This window comes from Lasioglossum baleicum, chromosome 5, assembly GCF_051020765.1.
Source record: "Lasioglossum baleicum chromosome 5, iyLasBale1, whole genome shotgun sequence".
NCBI classification, from domain to species: domain Eukaryota; kingdom Metazoa; phylum Arthropoda; class Insecta; order Hymenoptera; family Halictidae; genus Lasioglossum; species Lasioglossum baleicum.
The window spans coordinates 7,788,697-7,809,771 of record NC_134933.1 but is presented as its reverse complement, the minus strand read 5'-3'; the positions used below and the strand labels follow the sequence as shown (position 1 = coordinate 7,809,771).

Below are 21,075 nucleotides of genomic sequence, written 5' to 3'. Positions count from 1 at the left end.
AACCCCGCAAATTTCAATCCTTCCATTAAAGTGAGCGACGGGTACATGTATAGGACAACACATGTGAAGATGAAGGTCATCGGAGTCCCGTTGTGCCAATATTTACCCCCATTAAAATGATTTTCCCTCTAAAACGCGACCACCGCTTGCGAGGAAGCTTGCTATCTCGAGAATCTGTAATCTTCTTTTATGAAGAACAAATTAAAGATCGCAGGGAAATGAATGTAGAAAAAATTGATTATGAACACCGAGGAAAACGGCGGAGGAGAACGTGAAAGGGGTGGATATCAGGGTCCGAGGTTTGGGGCTGCCATCGGTTAATTAATTATCCCGGTGCGGCAAGTTAATTCGCAGCGTCTTGGCCATTAATGCAAGACCGTGCAGTTGGAAGGGTCGTAACTGCTCGCCTAGTTACATAAGTAGGTGCAAGGCAGGAGAAGGCAGGAGGCCGGAGGCGAGATCGTACGTTTATTGATTCGGTTTTCTCTCGCGGTGGAGCTTTTTTTCCCTCTCGCACCCGTAGATCCAGCAGCCAGTCCTTATCCTACTCGCTTTTCTGTTGCGCTCCCACCCGAAGCGAGGCATCGCGACGTTCGAAGTAGGACGCAACCTTCGGGGGCTCTTTCCTTTCCTGTACGGCCCTGGATGACCCAAAACGCTATCGAGTTAGTTCCTCTGTATCGCCGGTGGTCCTACCCGTCCTACCCCAGCGATGGGATCAAACCTGCCGCGAGCAAACCACCGCGGAAAGACGCAACAATAAACGGTCTGATCAAGGGTAGGCATGGGATCAAGTTCAAACTAAACGTTCTTCTTGTTTTTAGTCATAATCAAAAGTCTTTCCTTCAAATGTTCGCATTCCTATAAAATTTCATGTTCTTCGCAACTTCAACGTCAATGTGGCACGTCTTCCCCTTATCCGATCAATTTCATCTTGCAGGAATTATTTTCTTACCACAACTTTAAAGGGGAGGGGTGTGAAAAAAATCTCGCAAAAAAAAATTTCACCAGGTATAGCTGAGGTCCACGCTAATGTGGCACGTCTTCCCGACGTCCGATTGATCTAAAACTTTTGATATATCATTTTTTCATGAAATGGAACAATATGGGGGGTGCGTGCCCAAAATTTCATGGTCGAAAAATAAGGTCCACCCTAATGTATACTCACGAATCCAAGTCAATTTCAATAACCAAGTTTTATTTCCGGGTTTCGATTACTACTTAAAAGCAATAGTGTTTCAATAATTATATTTGAAAAGTATTCATTTTATACAAACTGATATCGAACCTCGGAACGAGTACCTACAGGTTTCGAAAAGATACTTATAAGTGCTTCGATTTCGCAAGGAATCGAATCTTTCTACAAGTAGTACCCGAATCTTGGAAATCAGAACTGCACTGCGGGTTTTAAGCACTTTGTTTATTAAATTCGCGTAACTATTTAAGAATAGTATTTCGTTTATAATATTTGGTTCTTGCCTCTTCTTTTTATCCATGATATTCCCTGCTTTTGAAAACACTCTCTCCCCGAAGGTACAGAAGTGGCCATTATATGAAGATATTCACGTGCAATTTCTTGATAAAATGGGGTAACTCGTTGAATTTTCACGCGCAAATAATAACTGGTCTTCTTTGCAATTTAAACACAAACAGTCGATGAGCTAGGTATCATATTATTTGTAAGTGTTATTTCAAATTGATAATTTATTTTGCCGATTTGCGGACATCTGCGTCTGTGAACTATCACACATGTTGTAGATTGTAGATGAAATATATACACAGATAGGACAGAAAGAACAGCATAATTGATGCTAAAAGTCAAAACATAATGATAAAAAAAATCACAGAATTTCTGGTATGATATTCATAAAATTTTCGAATCTGTTCGACCAAGATTCGAATATACTTGCAAGTATTACATTTACCAAAACTCTTGTGAAAGGTTCGAAACTATCTGGCATAGGTTCGAGTATACATACTAGACAGGCCAATTATTACAAAGTTGTCGCTAATATAAACATGCGCTCTATCCGTCTTAGGAACGAAGATATAATCAAAGATCGGATACTTTCCGGACAGACCAGGTATTAGACACGTAGCTGAACAGGTAGGTACAGAAGCGAAGCAGACAAACCCAGGAAGGTGTTCAACCGCGGAGAAGTAATATTATTTCAGCCACTATTAAAGAGAAGATCTTATCCATTGAACCGTGTGTAAGAAGGGCAGTCTAATCGCTAGACTGGATAGGATCTTGAAGAGAGCACGAAGACGTTTTCAGGATCTTGAAGAGAGCACGAAGACGTCTTCAGGATCGCAACGAGCGTAACGATCGGTTTCTCTCGAGCAGTTTGGCTAGTCGCGCGCGTCGCGTCGGTTCTATCTTCGACCTCGAAATCTCGAAGTATCGCGTTCCAGTTCGCGAACGGATTCCCGATTTCGAGAAACCCGAAGAAGGAGGCTTAATAAGCGACCGCGGGTATTTTTATCGTTCGACGATATTCGCGCAGAGAATTTAATAGCCCTATTATCCGGCCGATACAATGGCATTATATGGGCCGAGGTTTCTCTCTCGCATAACAGTCCGACATTATAAGGAAGATTTCTCTTTCGGGACATCGACGTAATACGACGCCTTGCCTCCCATTCAGCCGTGCAAGCCTATTCTGTCTTGCTCGCCGGAGCCGAGTTATTAGACCCACGGTCGTTCCATTTCAAGCGCAGTTTGATTAACGATTTTCGTCGCCGCCGGCTCAATAACGACCGAGAAACGATCCTGTTCCACTCGTCGTAATTTTCCTCGTAAATATCCGCCCACCAGCGGGCGGCTTATCTCGTAGATTTAGGAGGAAACACGGCTGACACCGAGGTCTAAGACGGTACAGCTATTGGTAGACGTTTGGTATTTATTCGGGATACCGTGGCGGTGTCTAATCGATTTTGACGACTACACTGCGGATCTTTATGCAATTTTCAATTTTTATTGTGGCATGAAATAAAATCCTAACAGCCTTTGTATCCAAAACAAATAAAAGTCTTATTAAATTCTGTCGAATTTGATATTCTAGCATTTTTTCAACATTGACAAATGCACAAAAATCCGCAGTCTATCGATGACATTGACATACGTTTTAGACTCGAGCCAGCCATACATGGATAATGGTAGAATATTCGAGTAGAATAACATTTTAGAATTACTTCCTTTTAATTTGACGAGATCTATGTAGAATATTCTAGAATTCTGCATAAAGATCTGCAGTCTATCGATGACCTTGGCATACATTCTAGACTCCAGCCAACCATACATGGATAATGGTACAATATTCTAGTAGAAAATCATTTTAGAATTACTTCATTTTAATTTGACGATCTAGAACATTATGCTTGAGCACCTTGGCCCGGTAACCGGAAGCGCGGCACGGAACCACCGGTGTTTACGCTTCTTACGGGAGCCGCGGGCAACCTGCCGCGAATAATAATGCCACCCCCGTCGACGGGAACATCCCCCGACGAGGAACGAAGCCGATCGAGCCGGGGAACCGCTCTATCTCTCGACCGGAAACGACGTTTGCCCGACGCGCACCGAGAAACCGCCCCGGAAAGGATCAAGATAAAGATCCTGCAACGTCACGGCGGCGAACGGTAACGTAATATTCCCGATCCGCCGCGGAAGCTTTAGAAACGAGATAAAGGAGAGCCCGTGGTACAATTAATCCTGGCCTGTGCACCGGGTGGCGAAAAAATTACGACCACACGGTCCCGGGACCGCGATTCTAGGTCAGTGGGCCGTGCCTTCTTACGTCCGCGTCATTTTTCTCTATCTGCATCGTTTTCGGCCTAATGTTGTTTACAGGAGACCTTCTGTTGCCCTATTTTTGAGGAGAAACTTTTTTTACGCTGGGAATGTGCTTAAAAGTGGTTTTCTGTTTTTCTTTAGATTTTGGAAATGATAGTAGAATTGTAAAAATCCTTTGAACGAAATTTTTATGAAATTCTTCTAATTTCAATGCTTTTGATTACTAAGATATTTGTGAGATTTCTCTGGTTGAAACGACACCGAACTTCGCACTCTCAACCGACTCTTCGGTCCAGACAAAAATTGTTTCCACCCCGTATTCTCGGGCGCAGTTAGACCGTCGGAGGGTTAAAAATGACGCGTTCATTGATTCACCGATCGAAATGAATTTGCCGTTTATCCGGGGAGGGTTGGTCCGCGACGACGACGCCTCCGGCTATACATCTCTTTATCCGCGGCAGAGAATTCACGGCGGTAGCTCGCGTCGCACTTTAAGGGCTGCTGCCATTAAACCGTGGCGCGGGCCAGCGCGGCGCGCGTTCAAATGATTTGTGGCGAATGCCGGGAAATGGGCGAAGTTTCCACGGCGATGGCGATACAAACGACGAATAATATCGTGCCCCGGCTAAGTAAGAGTTGGCAAAAGTGAAATCTAGTGAAAAGTCCCATTATACGTAACTGGCCCGTGGGTTTCGCTGCCCGGGTTCTTCTTGAACGAGCAACACCCTCCAGAACCTTTCTGAACCAACGACGTGATTCAATAGAAATTAATGACAGATCTCTAACTTCTGTTCGGCTTATTGAACTTCTAAAGTAGTGTTTTATTCATCTTAGAAATAATTTTAAACATCCAAAGGTTTCATAGAATATGCAAGCATTCGCGATATACATCATGCAATTCTTCCTGGAAATCATTTGCATTTATATCTGATTCATTTCCGACCGAAAGTATTGACTGGAGACTGGTACAATAATGTTCTTAAAATGTTCATTCAAGAACCGTGAATCGTTCATTCAGAGAATTAAGGATAATGTCCAGAATATAAATGAGAAAAGTTTATTTGAAATTTTTATTCTCCTTTTGCGTAAAGATTTTTAATTATCGAATGGTTCAAATTGTATTTTTATTTCTCCGCTTATGCCGCCTCTCTGTATCATAGCACGGCCCTGATGCAAGGTATAAAATGAGGGAGTTTCTCTCCATCGACAGCGAGAGGAATGAAATCGAAAATCATTTCCCTTGCCCCTAAATTGCCGAATTATTTCGATTCTCCCCTGCTTAGAGCGGTTTTAGACAAGCCGAGGTCCGAGTACCTCGGACAACAGAAAGTACGGACTCACGGTCCGATATTACGATCCTACTTTAAATAAATCGCGGATAAACTCCGGCCCTTCGAGGATATCGGCGAAATCGGGGAAGACGATTCCATCGTGGGGAGGCTGAGTGACTAGTGATTTGCTAAAGTGTTTCCTAACGTTTGGAAACGCGGGGGTGAATCTCTGCGCTCGAGCCCCTACGATAACTACGGTTAATGCCTTCTCGACCGGTGGTGGTGGAATACTAAAGCCCCCTAACGCGCGCCCACGCGCTGCTGCAGGTCGCCGTAAAAGTTGATAAAAGGTCTGTGCGGAAATGTCAGCCGAGATTCGTTGCCCACTCGCGTGTACATAGTTGATCCGTTTCAAACACGGCGAAATTTCTCTGTTTGACGAGAACGTAGCTACGCCTACGCGGTCACGATGATGACCGATATCGTGTTGCGACGTAATCAGCACCCATCACCGAATGAATGTCGTCACTGCTAAACTGCTAACGCATCGAGCGTCCACCTACGTTCCCATGAGAAAGGTCACAGCCTGAAGTAGCATCGTAAACGCTTTGACGCACCGTCACACAGTGCTGCTATTCGAGGTGCTAGCTGGACGAAACCTTCTTTATGTTTGGGCAAATATAAAATAAAACAGTAAAAGATTTAAAAAATTCAAGAATATTGTAATGTTGTTTTCAATGTAACAAAGTCGTTATAAGGGATGAAATCAATTTTTATGTTATTCCTGCTTCTCGCAATCAATGCAGAACACATTTATTTTGCATAAAGACCCGCAGTCTAATAATTACTAATACAAAGTGTGCAGATATTCGAAATATACACGTATCTATGTATACACGCGCGATTTCTTCAAGCCATTAAGATGATTGTCTTTCCAAAAATTCAGATCGTGAAACAGCGATCACTGTCACTAAAAATATAAATATTGTTCATTTCCGATTGCCGTTTTCTTTAAGAAGTAGCACAATGTAAAACACAATCCTTTTCGTTTCTAGGAGACGAGGGTTCATTCTTCTATACGGTATTACATTGATCGCAAATGGTTGCAACTCTTGAAAAGTTTCGAAGAAGCTGAAACTCTCGTTGAGACGTAACTCCTTTCACTTATATAGTATTATTAAAGAAGTTATTAACATCTTATGCCAATTTGTGTACCTAATACGATCGATAGACTTACAACGAACTGTGTAACTAATTTAAACTGCATTAGCCGAAGTAAGATTTCTCAGAAACGTGACTTAAAGTTATGGAATCATAAGACCTCGTTACAAGAAAATGAAAGCAGATATTCGAGAATGGAGTTGACCGTATAGCAATACAGTATTACGAAAATCGATTTTTGATCGCCGTCGGATCGTTTCGTCTCGCTGTGCGTTGTCGACGAGAGTCGCTTGCCATCACCGATCTTCCCTAAATTCGATAGCACTGGTCCGCCGTTTCCCGCGAGTTTATACGATTTACAATCCACCCGCACTCTCTTGATGAAATCAACCCTTCTTTGATCCGGAAGACCGTTCTACCTCGCCTAGGGAGTGAACTCTACTGTGCGGTCGTACACTTACGTACATTTTATATTTTTACTCTGAACCTTTCTACAGGCTGTTTTAGTTTCGAGGAACCTATGATCTGACGTCAGTAATTTATTGTAGACGGAGGAATAGAGAAACGACATGTTTCTTTAGAATATTCATATTACAAAGTTCAGAAAAGGGCAACTCTCAAATGATCGCTTTCACGTTGTTTATTTTTCAATTATTGAAATTATTATTTCATTAAAAACCATTCAATAAATTTCTTTATTCGAACACGTATTATTAGAAAAAGTGTGAAGAATCTAAATAAATTCAGTCTTGTAATTTTTATAAAACAATACATCATTTGTCAGGAAGAACTTTCGATGAGATATTGCCGCTTAAAGTTTCGAATTGAAATTGCATTATTTTTTTGAGCCTTTCGAATTTGTTTTCATGACCTTTTTTTCTGGTAAATACATAAACCCTATACTCTAAAGCTCAGCTAATGTATAAATTCAAATTTCTTGAAATTGTGCCATGCGGCGTTTTTCCTTACAACCACAAATAATATAATAAAGTGTTAATAAAATTGTTCAACATTTAATCTTGCCCAATGCACGCAAATATGCGATCGTCACCGTGTCTAGAAAGTTCCAGCAACGTCGGGATATTTATGTTAAAAGACGACGGAGTGGATAATGCAAAGACGAAGACGGTAGCGTCTGAAAAGGTTGAACAGTCCTCGAGGTATCGCCGGTTCTTTCAATTCGACAGTCAACAGTGCGCGGCGACTAAAGGAAATCGATAGATCGGCGGGTGTGTGTACGTGGGAAACGTTGGCTAACACAATGGCCTCTTTAAACTCTCTTTTGCAGTCTAGGAAAGACGCGCGACCCCTAAATTGCATTTGAATAAAGCAATTTGTGCACACAGCGTAATCCAATTCGGTCCTCTTGCTAGTTTTCGCTACGCGAAAGCACCGATAAATCAACCAGTTGCGCGGTGCCGCGCATCGGGCCCGAGCACACCCCGGCGATATAACCATATGGCTTAATTTCATTCGTTTCGCCCTGTATTTCCCACCCCTTCCGAGAGAAAAAAATACCGCCCGAAGTGCGCGTGACCGTCGCAGTCTTTCCATTCGTGAACCACCGTCACCTCGTCCCTGTTGCATCGCTGTCCTGCGCCAATTTTACTACGGCTCAACCGATTTTCATAGAGAATTCTCAAGGAGTTTCGATCGATTTTTTAGAAAGTTCTTTTCCTCCCCCGACCTTAATTTTCAAGAGAAAACCGACTCTTCGATTCTGAGAATTTTTCCGCTCGAACTATAGCGGCTATGCGAATGATTATACATAATATATTTCATTCACCTCGTTCTTGAGATTATGGATGTAGTTCCCTTTCCATCCCCTAGGATTTACATCACCTTTAGAATGAAAACAAAAACCCCGGCCGCTCGCTGCGAATGATTTTTACTCAGAGCAATTCTAGATAAACATTCCTAAATATATGTAATACATTTTAATTTACAGTCAATAATCAACGAGTGTTAGGCTACATGGGAACGACACGAGCATACCATAAATGTGATACAAAACTGAATACTATGGCAATATTGCTACGAAATACGTGCATCGCGCGGCGGTCGAAACTTATTCCGCGATGTAAATCGAACAGTGTCCCAGTGTTTCTTTATGAACGCTCATTCTGCTGGATCAGAACAATTACCGAGATCACAGAGGGATGGTTCTGCGGGAAATTACTCATTCAAGGCATATCTAAAGTCCGTGCAAATGCAGTCCCGTTCTCTGTATGTTGTACAAGGCAAAAGATGTGAAAAGCAGAAGTAATTCGATCGGAGCCACGGCTCGCGCAATCTGCGTCGAACAATAGCGAGTGGCTCGACTAATTATGAACGGCGCTGTACATAAACATCCAACCGCTCGTTGCATTGCAACACGTACACCAAAATGGCCAGAGAGAGAGAGAGGTAGGGAGAGATAGAGAGACGTGGATTCAACACAGATTCGCGCGAGATACGGCGCCAAATAGTGCAGCGGTGTAGAACGGGCTAGAGCAGCACATTCGAAATCACGCGGAATCAATAAACGATTAACTCTTACGGCCTCGGCGGACGGTATTCACGCGAGTTCTCGTATTTCCGTGAATATCCTGCGCCAGGACACTATACTACTCTCCGTTTGCCTCCCTCCCCGTGTCCGGGGCTTGAAACGGTTCCAAAAATGTCTGTTTCGAACCGCGTAGCCTCGTAGAAAGGTTCCGGTTAAAACGGACACGAACAACCGAAAAGACCCCGCACTAAACCACGTGAAATGGGTCCTCGGCGAAAACGGCTGAATTTGAAATATGTTGTACCTTTCGGGTCACTGAACGAATGTATGTCGGGCAAAATGTCAAAAAATGGACAGTTTCGTTGTTTCAACCCTTCAAAAGCCTGAGGTCAGACCAGCAAAGATATCACTTTCGAATCTATGCGGTTACCATTATAAGGGAACAATATGAATTCTTAGTGAACGAAATAGTTAAAGAATAATTGTTTACGACAGTATTGTTTGAACAGTTTGAAAATGTTATTATTTGCAAGAACTGATTCATGATTTAAAGTGGGTAAAGTCATAACGGACAGCAAAAAAAAAATGAACAAGAAACAATAATAATAATTGTTTTAATCATAAACAATTATTCTTTAACTATTTCGTTCACTAGAAATTCATATTGTTCCCTTATAATGGCAACCGCATTGATCTTTTGAAGGGTTGAAACAACGAAACTGTCCATTTTTTGACATTTTGCCTGACATACATTTGTTCAGTGACCCAACAGGTACAACATATTTCAAATTCAGCCATTTTTGCCGAGGACCCATTTCACGTGGTTTAGCGCGGGGTCCTTTCCAACTGATATTTGCTTCGGCTTCGATACCGGTTCCGCGTCCGTCACGTTTCCGAGGAAGCAGATATAACAGCGGGAAAGGTTGCTCGGGACAGAAGTTGCTCGCTAGCCGTTTCAAGAACCGAAATCGATGTTACATATAACAGTTTTCAAGCCCCGTCTCTGTCTTTTCCGGTTGGTCCGCGGGACGGGCTCGATCTTGGCCTAATTTCGAGCGGAGCGTGACAGGAGCATCTAAGAAAACAGCGAGGAGAAATCAATAAACCAAGCCCCCTCGCCGGTTGCTGCGAATCCGAGAACTCCGAGCAGAGAATCATCGTCCTGAGACACGTTCGATCGCGGAAAACATGCTCTCTGTCTTCTCCCCCATCCTGCAACGCGTTATCGAACGCGATCCAATGGCATTCGGCCGTTCCGTCGACGTCGACGTGCACAGAAGTCGAATAACGGCGCAATTAACCGGCGATCAGGTCCGAACGGCCCAAGCACAAGGAAACAGTTCACTTTCTCTCCCGGCAACCCGCAAACGATATTCCGCGTCGATAGTGCCCGCGAGTCGATGTATAATCGAGGCCGAGAGGCCGCAGAACAGTTCGCCGTACACGGCGAAACTTCCGACGGTTGCAACGAACAGAAAAACGGAACGCAAAGGAGAACAGTCCAAGGCAGGTGAGACAGCTATGCTATGGAACAGCGCTAACACCGAACAGCCAAAATGAAAACATTCCAGTCGCATCCGGGTGTGTACGACAGGAGTAGCTCGACTTCTGGTTCTAGAAACGTCTCTGCTCTCCCAACTCTGTCAACCAGTGCACGCGACAGCAGGACATTTTGCGAAGCGTTATTGCGGATCTTTATGCGAATATAGATTTTTACGATGGACATCTGGAAACGAGGAACTCACCGCCTCTGTATTACCGGTTGTATCACTTTCAGAGGAGTTTAAACGTACCGAGTTCTAGGAGACGAAAGGTGCAATTTTTTGGGCTTTTAGTGTATGCATTGATTGAGCTCTATGGTATAGGATTTACGTATTTACCAGAAAAAAGTCATAAAAACGAACTCGAGAGGCTTAAAAAATAATGCAATTTAACCGATGTCCTATGTCATAACGTTAGTGATTGAAACTTTAAACGGCAATGTCTCGAAAGTGAAAGTATGCGACATGCGGCGTTCTTCCTGACAGCTACAGATATTAGGTTGCAGGGGAAGTTCTTTCGTATTTGAGATAAACAAAAAACACGTGCTGCTGGCACGTGAAATAATTGTTACGTTATTAAATTGTTTTATACCAAATAAATTACTAAACGTTCGAGTACTGCACGAGTAAATTGCATCAGTTTAATATGCATAAAATGAAAACAATCATATGGAATGGAAAGATTCTAGGTCGGAAGAAATTGAAGTAGTTCCTAGTGCAAAGGATTAAAAATTCGAACGTTTTCTGTCAAATACAACAGAACTTTTCCTCCAACCGAATAATTGGAAGCTAGAAGAAATTTGGTCCCTCTGTTACGGATTGTATCACGTTCGAACGATGGTAACAATCGTGCTCGATTATTCTAAACACTTAAAGGACGCTGAATTGATAAGATACCAGAGAAGCCACGTTCGCGGACTGCTACGCAATTGAAAACGGGAAGAAGAACTTTCCCCCATTAGGAGTCGTATCACGTCCCAGCGAAGACAAAACTCTCGTTCATCTTTCCCAAGCACTTTACCGAGTGTCGGCCGACCAAAGACTCTGTAAACGCATAAAGATCCGCAGTTCTAACTTTCATGTTCCTCGAGGATCAACTGAACAATTGTCATAGGAAGCGGGGTCGATTTCGGTGCCCGTCTCAAACAAATGTCTCCGTCACCGAAGAATCGAAACGGATCGGATGTGGACCAGTCGAATCCTGGAGAACAGAGTCCACCGGTTGCCGACAATCCCATCGTACAATCAAAGGAAAAACTAGCAGAGGCCAGGCTGTTTTCAAACAATTTCCGAATCTAGGTAGTCGAGCTGATCCTGGATGCACCGAGGGTGCATTATTGTGTACACCGAGGACATGGTATGACGTCGCGGAGCGAGTTAATCGTCGATATACAATTAATCGAGAACATCTAGAAAAAACACCAGGTAAAGAGAAAATAAAACAGAGAAAAACAGAGAGAGAGAGAGAGAGAGAGAGAGAGAAAGAGAGAGAGAAAAATTGAGAAAGATACAGAAAAGGAAAGAGAGAAAGAGAGAGAAAGAGACAGCCATCTCACCGCCCGCCACAGCTCAAAGCACTCACGAAATTCTCACGGGGGGTGGACACGACAAAAGGGGCCACCGTGTGTCGCCTTTGTTTTTTCGTCTGACAAGGATCCTATCTCTACGCGGGGACAGAGTCTGGGCTTCCGGTGGTTGTTCGCTCTTATAACCTAACAAAAACCGATCGCACTGCTCCGTATGCGGACCGGTGAACGCCGTGGTGCCACCTGACAGACTCCGGGAAATTTGAGAAAACAGGATTTCCTTCGGCCCATGCGCGTGAACTTTAATCGAATTTTCGCGTCACAACGGCGACCACGGCGCCGGGCCCTCGCCACGGCCCTGCCGCTCGAAATTCAAATTTTCCGCGACGGGAAACCCTCCCGCGCGTCCCTCTACCGCGAGGAAATTCCTACTTTCCCGCTATTAACCTGCCGGTACTCCTTTATTTCAATCGTTTCGATCCAACGTTGTTGTTTAATCGGTTTTTCTTCCGACTGATTAGCTTGCGCGGAAATAATGAAAGCGCATGACAAATGGCGGGCGCTTTCGATACTGGTGAACGCAAGATCTGTATATTCATTCAGATATTGGGAGGATTTTTTTTTATATAATAGTTTAATAAAGAGACCGTTGAATCGAGTGGAAAGATGCTTTGCAACGTTCACTTACGTTTTTGTTGGTCTCGGATCCTCCCACGCGATATGGGAAACTTGAATAGATTAGCAGGACACTGGGAACACTAAACGGTTGGGCGGGTAATGAGCCATGACTTATTCCTTCACGTAGGATGATCAGAAATTAGGTATGGCGAGCCATCTGGAGGAAAATGTGTCGACTAACTCGCTGCGGTGACAGTTTTCCTCTGTACCTACGTGGGAACATTTGAATATTTATTGGTGATTTTATTTCGGCAGTATTTTTATAACAATTTGTTTGTGATCTAAGAAGTCTGCGGTTCCTCTACTCCAGTTTACTGCATTAGTGAAGGACCCGAATCGAAACCGATGTCAACGAAAAAGTTTCGATTTTCATAACTGTTTTATAGGTCATTTGGTAAGAATCGGTAAACTTCGGCAATGCTCGTTGAATGCTCGTATATATTTTATAATATGTATATCGTAACATATATAGTTATGTATATGTCATGTAATGTAGAAATTTAAAGTGGTAATAGAGGACTGGATTCGTTTCGAAGTAATCGCTTTTACTCCATTTGTATTTTCTGCAATACAGGGTAGTTAGCCAATGAGAGCGAAGACGAAATCGCTTCCTCTACTACCGAACGCATGCTCTGGTCTATCAGTCTATGCTTCAGTGAACAATACGATAAAGTAAACATTACGAAGTACTGACATAACCTTATTCTTTCAACTGTGACGTGTTCCAGATATTTATAAAAATATGATCAATCCGTTGAAAAGATTGTTTTCGTTTATAGAGTATTGGTATTTTCGGTATATGCTTGTTACCGAGCTTTACATGGTTGAGAAATGGGAGAGAAATTTTATAAGTATCCTTTTTCATAAGTATCGTTTTTTAACAAAAACCTTCAAGACCAAGCATGACACATACATTTTTACGAAATTATAATTCCTATACTAATCATACAGATACATTTTTAATCACCCTCTTTTGCTCGTTCTTTTTCTTCAACTATAACGTTGTACTACCATTTGTGCAATACACGTTGAAAACGTGAAACAGTTTATGACAACTGATTGTTAACACGAAATTGTTAACTTGTCTCTACATTCCATTGTTGCGGCGAATTATTTTATGTAAACTATTTTTTCGAAAATTGTATATACAATGTTATTCTTTGCATGATGCATTGAAGCTTTAAATAAAAAAAATTTGTGTAATACATGAGAAACGATTCTCCTCTATTTATAAACCCACGCCCGCTAAACAATAATTGTATCAAGGTTATAGATAATTATGTATAGAGTTTTGTCATTTTTCATTATATTTAATAATGGTGAACACGAACACAGTTTTTCAATAATGATATTTTGCATGTAAGTAGGCACAACAGGTGCTGTACGAATCACAAATTCTTTTTTCATCTTTTTTCCTTTAATCGAAAAATTCAATGACTACACTAGATAACAATGCTTCCTGATAATTGAGCTTACGATTTCCTACGAACACAACTATAAAAACATAAACTGAATTACGCGCGAATCATCGATTAAATTAAATTAGAAAGAACAAGTCGAGAAAACAAGATAAAAATCAGATCGCTGAAATATTATAAGACTTCTAGCGTGTTGTTGTGTATCTCAAGCAACCATTGTACTGTATATACATGTTCTTCTTCTCAAAATATATACAACATAATCGTAATGCAAACGTTGATGCAGTTAAAACAATAGCATATCGTTTAAATTAATCTACTGTTCTGTTTAATGTAGAGTGTAGAGTATGTATGGTTTAGTTACTAATATTGCAATTTCTTTTGTTAGGAGGAAATCTGAAAGGAATTTCTAATCCTCGATGCTATAATACTGTGCATACGACAATAGTGGATCCAAACCGTTCTTTCCTGCAACCTTTAAATCAAACATTTCAATGTGAAGATATCGATACTTTCCGCAAGTTTGTAACATTAGAAGAAACTATCATCTTACTTAAGAACGTAGAGCGAAAGAAAAAAAAAACGAAAATAAGGGACGGACAGTATTAGGAAAACGATTATTTCTCAAATTTCGCAACGCGCTCGCGTAAAATTAATAAATATTCTTTTTTCTTTCCTTTTTTGTTTGTTTTCTTTCAAAGTATCGACAATCCGTATCCATGCAGTGATCTTTGGTCCCAGTACTGTACATATGCTGACTGTGGTGACAAATTGGTAGATTTAAATGTAAAATTAATAAGGTAGCATATGATAGCTCTATCGAATATGAATACAGGGACTCATATTAAAGGTAAGTATGATATGGACCTTCCGTATGACTGCAAATCGTTTTCGGTATCCAATCGCCTAACGCGTACTCTTTGCTTGTAATGGTACTCCTTCAGATAACTTTTAAGTGTCTTTGGCAACTGCAGCTTATTTATACCGTCGTACGTTGTCCGTGTGGTTATCACCCCTCGGCAGAGGTGTTGCAACGGGAAGGCAAAGTTTCGATGCAATGGTATCGTCAGCATTGGTTCGAAGAACATGCAACAGGATGGATCCTTGTAATGTTCGATCAAACCGCACACCTAGAAGAAAAACGAACAGAACGACAACAACGAAAACGATAGCGATACAACTATTTGTTACCGTGTTTCTTCGTCTTCGAAAGAAAGATCCACGACGTACCGTTTCCGAGGCATACACTCCAGGATCGTGTGAATCGAAGCTAAACTTATGATTCCACTGTTCAATTCGTGCATGCAGAGAACGCCCATACCTTCGAAAACTCACAGAAAATAGAAACTCCTCTTGTGCCGAGTCCCTCAATAGGAACGTACCGTCTTGTTTGCCTTCCAATAATCGTTCCGCTTCGTATCTATCCATCTTGCCCCAATAAAAGGAACAAGCTGTGATGGATCTGAGGTCTGGTACAAGGCAATGAACATAATCAACCTATAAACACGCAATCACAGACCAACAGTTAGTTTTCGCTTATCCGTTAATTGTTAAATAAAACTTGGTCCATCTACCTGCGTATGCGCTGGTCTTTCGATGTGCGGAATTAACGCAAAATCAATTTGAGACAATGCCGAGAGAGCAGCGGCTTGTATGCCAGCGTGGGCTTGAAACAGGGCCGCTAAACTGTCCACTGTTATTCCATTCGGGGGTACTTGTATTCCGGATGAATGTTTAGGCTTATATCCAGGAGGTGGTTCTACACCTTCTTCCATTTCTCGGGCCCGTTGCAACCGAGCCCTTTTGTCGCAATCCTGCGATAAAGCACATTAAAGATACAATGTTTAAGAGAAATTTATAGAACGTTATCATCGCTGAAAGAAACGCGACACGTACTTCCATGGGGAACTCCTCTGGGTAGACTCTCGAAAGATCAATTACCGGACTCGGTGGAAGCGGTCCTAATACCGGACTTTGCGGAGCTGATCGACTGTTAAGTACAACATTAGCTCCAATAGAATGCTCTTCGGTTCTTCTATAACTGGTACACACGCACTCTGAACTATTATTTCCGTGACCGGGAATAATGTCAGTACTTTTCGAAGCTTTGCTTTTGGCGCAATTAAATTTCAATACCCAATTGTTCCGTTTTTTCTTAGAGGATAAAACGTGAGTGCACGTCGGATTCTGATCCTTATTACGCTGTTTACCTACGCACATTGAAAATTATATTATAGCTAGAAGGTAAATTAACCAATGATGGAAATAATGTACGGAAATGAAGAATGTTTCCTTACTTTTTCGTTTACCAAACGACAAAGTTTTAGACGATCTCCTCAAAGGAGGATTTACGGGACAATCTTCTGAACTACTGCTATTATTACTACCATCTGAACTACTGCAACATGCTTCCTGCTGCTTGTAAGTCAGTATCTCATTAGCGACATTTCCATTGCTACAAATTGCTTTCGAATCCTGAGAGTCAACCGGCTGACTATACAAAGTTTCAAATTTAGAATTGTGATTATCTAGTTCTGAATTTAATCGATCGTTGTCCAGATTCCCATCCAGTTTGCATTCTCCACGTAGAAATGAATTCGAGCTTAACGCAGGTACGTTTCCATTATTTTCGTTATTGTGTAAATTCTCTGTGCTATCTTGATTTGTCATTTCTAGCTGAGACGGCTGAATAACGCTAGTACATACTTCGGAAGACATTCTAAAAAATTCTCTGAGACTAGCGAAATGCTGTCCCATTATTAAATGGACCAACAGGCATCTTATCGCCTCAAAAGTATATCATTCTTATTTCTCTTTTATAGAAATATCATAAATACTTTCATGTTACGCAATACGATTACATTATATCACATAAGTCGTCGATCAATACAATGCGTTCGATTATCTAAAACAAAGTGTTTCATTTTGAAATTCGGTAAAATCAAATGTCTCATCGCAATGATAATTTACAAAGACTATTATTTTACTTTCTTGATATAAACAACACATCCGTACACACAAACTAAAATTAAATCATTCTTATGTCTATTAAAATCATGACAAAAATTTTCGCAACAAAAATCGAATGTATTAATTTGTTAAAAACCAAATTGCATCTATCTTCGTAGGAAATTATCTAAAACAAAGTGTTTCATTTTGAAATTCGCTAAAATTCAATGTCTCGGTGCAATGATAATTCACAAATAATATTGTTTTTCTTTCTCGATATAAACAACACATCCGTACGCACAAACGAAAATTGAGTCATTCTTAAATCTATTTAAAGTCGTGTGTTAGAAATGGTAAAACTTGCATGACGAAAATTTACGCAGCAAAAATCGAACGTATTATTTCGTTAAAAACCAAATTGCATCTATCTTCGTAGGAAATATGAAGGCGAACGTATAATTACCAATGATAAAGAAATTCGACAGTGTAATTTCCTTGTAAACGTTACTATCCAATTTTTCTGGCGTTTATAATGAGTATTTCCTGATGGCAGCTACCCAAAACATGTTCAGACAAGTTTTGATAGACTTCCTCCCTTGATCGAGACACGTGTGTTGATCAATGCTTTAGTCTTGACCAGAGTATTTATTTCACGATACGATCGAAATCATAGTTCGAAATACAATGCACTGACTTGCAACTGATGTAATCAAAGAAGTAAAATTGTCAAAACATGACCGAACGCATCGTCGGCCATTTTCCCTAACTGGTTCTTTCCCATGTGTCACAAATAATATGCAATCTAGACAGTGCATATACACTTGCACAGGAGTACGTCAACCTCAATGATTTATAGACAGAACTGCAGGACAGGACAGGAATTTCACTTCCAGTATACTCGATGATTTCATGTATTTTCATACTTGAATTTTATGGATCGTCAAAGCGATCCTTGTATTTCATTTGTAGTGAAACCTTTCGGAAATCATTTTTCTATATCCGTAATAATTTTGAATAATTTACACTGCAATGTTTGTACGTTTCACCGCTACGTAAGATGGCGCTATATTTCGATTCTCAAGAGCAGATAATCTTTGCCCTTATTTACATGATCCCTTACGATCAACTCGGCAAGAATCATTTGAACATGGTTATTTTATTAATTATTTATTCATTACGTTATTTTTCTATTAATCCTGACACCCTCGGAATATTTTTATTTTATTTTATTCCTCTAAATTTTGATATTTCATACAGGTAGCCTTAGTAGACGCACAGACGAAATCAAAGAGGAAATTTCCTCTCTGTTGTAATAATTGCCGCTAACTTATTGCTGTGATTGTAAATTATTTAGTTGTATTTGTCACGTGCCTGTAAATTACGAGGTAATTATATCTTTATCTTTGTAATGACGTGTCGTAACACATGTATGTATGTATATATAGCTCTTTTATTACTTAATATTAATATTTAAGTTGTACAAAGAATTGTAAATTTGATCAGATAAACCTTGTTTCACAAGGAACATGCATGTAAATAAACAACGTGTATATGTACTTATGATATCAGAATGCGCTATAAAATAGCGTTGCACAAGTTCACACGATATAGGCAAGTGTTTCAATCAGAATAATATCAATTCAGTATAATATTACATATTCAATCAATAACTTGTTAACATCTTTTCAGTAGCCTAACTTTTTCTAGACCTAACCTATTGAACATTGTAAATTTTACAAGTGCAAGCATGTCTACGGATCCAGAAGTTTTGGAGAAATCCAAGACGATGTTAAAGGACATGTATTTCGCGGGCGTCAAAGCGGTGTCGCCGAAGCAACTTATAATAGATAAAGTGAAATTTAAAGATGGGATATTGCAAGTCGGCGATCAAACTTTTCCATTGAAAGAGAATGTTTATTTAGTTGGTTTCGGTAAAGCTGTTATGGGTATGTCCATAGTCCTGGAACATATGCTCGCGGGATATTTAAAAAAGGGTATAGTCAGCATACCCGCAGCATCGACGAATGAGATGTGGGAGTCTAAAGACAAAACTTATTTTCCTAAGTTAAAAACCAGCGTGGTAGAATACAAAGAAGGATGTGTAAATAATCAACCGGATCATAGATCATTGGATACGACACATGACATCATAGATCTGGTTGAATCGTTAACTGAAAACGATACTTTAATTGTATTAATATCAGGCGGAGGTTCCGCGTTGCTTTACATGCCGAGACCGATAATCGATCATGAAGACAAATTAATGCTCTGTAGAAACCTTCAAAACGAAGGTGCCGATATCAAAGAACTTAACACAGTAAGAATGAAATTGTCCATGGTGAAGGGTGGCGGTTTAGCTAGAATGGCTTTCCCAGCTAACATCGTTACTTTGATATTATCCGATATAGTGGGCGATCCCGTCGATTTAATCGCTAGTGGCCCGACGGTATATAACGCGAAAACTCCGAAGCAGTCGATAGCTATTTTAAAGAAATATAAATTATATGATAAAGTGGAAGGTGATGTAAAAAAAGCCATCATATCTAAAGAGGCTTTTAAGGATAAGCCACTGTTAACTGGCAAAGGGAGAAGGAAGCAATTTAAACATGTAGTAAACGTTATTTTGGGAAATAATCAGGTGGCAGTCGAAGCAGCTACTTTCGAAGCACGATGTAAAAAGCTCACTCCGATAATATTAAGAACCGATGTTACCGGCGATGTCCACGATGTCAGCTTGGCGTATGCTCATGTAACGAGTTTAATATGCCTTGCCTTAGAAAAGAAACTAGCTAGAGAGGAATTCTTTGAAAGAGTAAGAGACATTCCTGTGCTTTCGTTACCTACCACCAAAGTGGATGAAATTTATAATTCGATCGAAGATACGAGTGGAGAAGGAATTGTACTGATCGGAGGAGGAGAGCCGACGGTAATAGTTAAAGGAGACGGAGTCGGTGGTAGAAATCAAGAATTAGCTTTACATTTCTCCCTAGATTGGTTAGCAAAGATAAAAGGCAACCCTCGTTTCGCCGAGTACGATGTTATAATGTTAAGCGCTGGCACGGACGGTCAAGATGGTCCAACCGATGCAGCAGGTGCATTTGGCTATCCTGCTATCGGACCGATAATTCATAACTTGTACGCACAATCAAAATTAAACGCTTCGACGATGTTTGTTCATCTACACGCGAAGAAAGCAGCTATACAAAAGAAAAAAGACGAACAAAAAGCATTAGAAGAGCTAAGACCCCAAGAAATATGTAAACTGCATGAATTAAGTGGTTTTGTGATTAAGAAAAAAGAAGAATTGAAATCCGAAGAACAAAAAGGAAAAAAAGAAGCAAAAGAAGATGAGACAGAGGAGGTCGATGAAATGGAAGATGCGCTTCCGTTAATGTATCAAACCTTGGAAATCGAGCGTATGCTACCCGAAAATGCATTGAAGGATAACAATTCGTATAATTTATATTCACGATTCAAGAATGGTTCAGACTTATTCAAAACTGGTTTCACTGGTACTAACGTTATGGACTTACATTTTATTTATATTAAAAAACGAAAATGCGACTGCAAGCTAGATCTTGATAAAGGGATAACTGAGAACGCTTTGGATAACCATGATTTACATGTCGACCCTGCTACTATCAGAAAATTCAGAAGAATGCATGTATTCTCACCTTTCGATTGGGGTTCTTACCTACGCGGTTCATTACCCGACGTTGCAGATCAGGTAGAACATCCTAAAATAAAAATTATCGACGACAATCTGAATCAGCCGTGTTGTCGTAGGGACAGAAAATTTCCACAAAAGAATCTATTGAAAAATAAGGATCTTCCATTATAAAATTTTCAAATAGAGAAATTGATTGTATATACATATATATAACAATGATAATTTAATTGTACATCGAAGAAGTAATACATTGGTGCAAATTAGTGTTCAAATTTTTAGAGATATTAAATTTAGTAATAACCATATTAGTCATTAAACATGTGATAGATTCATCTTATTAACAATTTTGTTATACAGAATTAACAACGACACACAATACGAATAAATTTCTACATAATATATGTATATGTGTGTGTATATATATACATATATATGTATTGAGTACATACATACACGCATGCACACACCCACACGTACGAGATTGCAATGGACTAGTTTAATCATAGCATTTGTAACGAAATTTCTGTGATAAGAAAATTGAAATAATTCAAGTGCAATACATAAAAATAGTAAATGCGTT

General features: G+C 40.4%; 3 protein-coding genes and 1 long non-coding RNA gene across 7 annotated transcripts in view; 2 read left to right on the top strand and 2 right to left on the bottom strand.

The window, feature by feature from the left end:
• The window catches only part of LOC143209062 (protein Skeletor, isoforms B/C), a 113,489-nt gene extending 100,930 nt beyond the window's left edge, over window positions 1-12,559 (bottom strand). Inside the window, exon 1 of one of the 2 annotated variants that reach the window (XM_076424262.1) lies at window positions 12,469-12,559. The gene's annotated coding sequence lies outside the window, so the exon portion shown is untranslated. Of the gene's footprint in view, window positions 1-11,966; window positions 12,048-12,468 lie in introns of those variants that run through there. The other variant, XM_076424260.1, reaches the window with a different exon arrangement.
• Window positions 11,086-13,672, top strand: LOC143209068 (uncharacterized). Its single transcript, XR_013009038.1, has 2 exons — window positions 11,086-13,309; window positions 13,410-13,672. It is a non-coding gene; the product is annotated as an uncharacterized LOC143209068 (long non-coding RNA).
• Window positions 13,673-13,744: 72 nt separating this feature from the next.
• Socs36e (Suppressor of cytokine signaling at 36E) lies at window positions 13,745-17,610 on the bottom strand. Its single transcript, XM_076424264.1, has 6 exons — window positions 17,289-17,610; window positions 16,174-16,781; window positions 15,773-16,086; window positions 15,451-15,690; window positions 15,107-15,373; window positions 13,745-15,006 (listed from the first exon to the last, which is right to left on the bottom strand). The coding sequence occupies exons 2-6, from the start codon at window positions 16,631-16,633 to the stop codon at window positions 14,716-14,718; spliced, it is 1,572 nt and encodes a 523-aa protein (XP_076280379.1). The 5' UTR covers window positions 16,634-16,781; window positions 17,289-17,610; the 3' UTR covers window positions 13,745-14,715.
• A 387-nt stretch (window positions 17,611-17,997) lies between these two features.
• LOC143209061 (glycerate kinase) lies at window positions 17,998-20,666 on the top strand. 3 transcript variants are annotated; one of them, XM_076424254.1, is made up of 3 exons: window positions 17,998-18,210; window positions 18,329-18,436; window positions 18,515-20,666. In XM_076424254.1, the coding sequence occupies exons 2-3, from the start codon at window positions 18,396-18,398 to the stop codon at window positions 20,664-20,666; spliced, it is 2,193 nt and encodes a 730-aa protein (XP_076280369.1). In that variant the 5' UTR covers window positions 17,998-18,210; window positions 18,329-18,395. The 3 variants fall into 3 exon arrangements, with proteins under 3 accessions (XP_076280369.1, XP_076280370.1, XP_076280371.1); XM_076424255.1 differs by having other exon boundaries at window positions 17,999-18,210; window positions 18,518-20,666; XM_076424256.1 differs by lacking the exon at window positions 17,998-18,210 and having other exon boundaries at window positions 18,307-18,436; window positions 18,533-20,666.
• Window positions 20,667-21,075: the final 409 nt, after the last annotated feature.

What these genes read in the sequence shown, in the direction of transcription:
- Socs36e (XM_076424264.1), bottom strand. Translation starts at nt 16,633, where the DNA reads ATGGGACAGCATTTCGCTAGTCTCAGAGAATTTTTTAGAATGTCTTCC. An exon ending in GTCGTTTGGTAAACGAAAAA is followed by an intron (nt 16,087 to 16,173) that starts GTAAGGAAACAT and finishes CAATGTGCGTAG; the next exon opens with GTAAACAGCGTAATAAGGAT. An exon ending in AAAGACCAGCGCATACGCAG is followed by an intron (nt 15,374 to 15,450) that starts GTAGATGGACCA and finishes GCGTGTTTATAG; the next exon opens with GTTGATTATGTTCATTGCCT.
- LOC143209061 (XM_076424254.1), top strand. Translation starts at nt 18,396, where the DNA reads ATGCGCTATAAAATAGCGTTGCACAAGTTCACACGATATAG. An exon ending in CACAAGTTCACACGATATAG is followed by an intron (nt 18,437 to 18,514) that starts GCAAGTGTTTCA and finishes ACATCTTTTCAG; the next exon opens with TAGCCTAACTTTTTCTAGAC.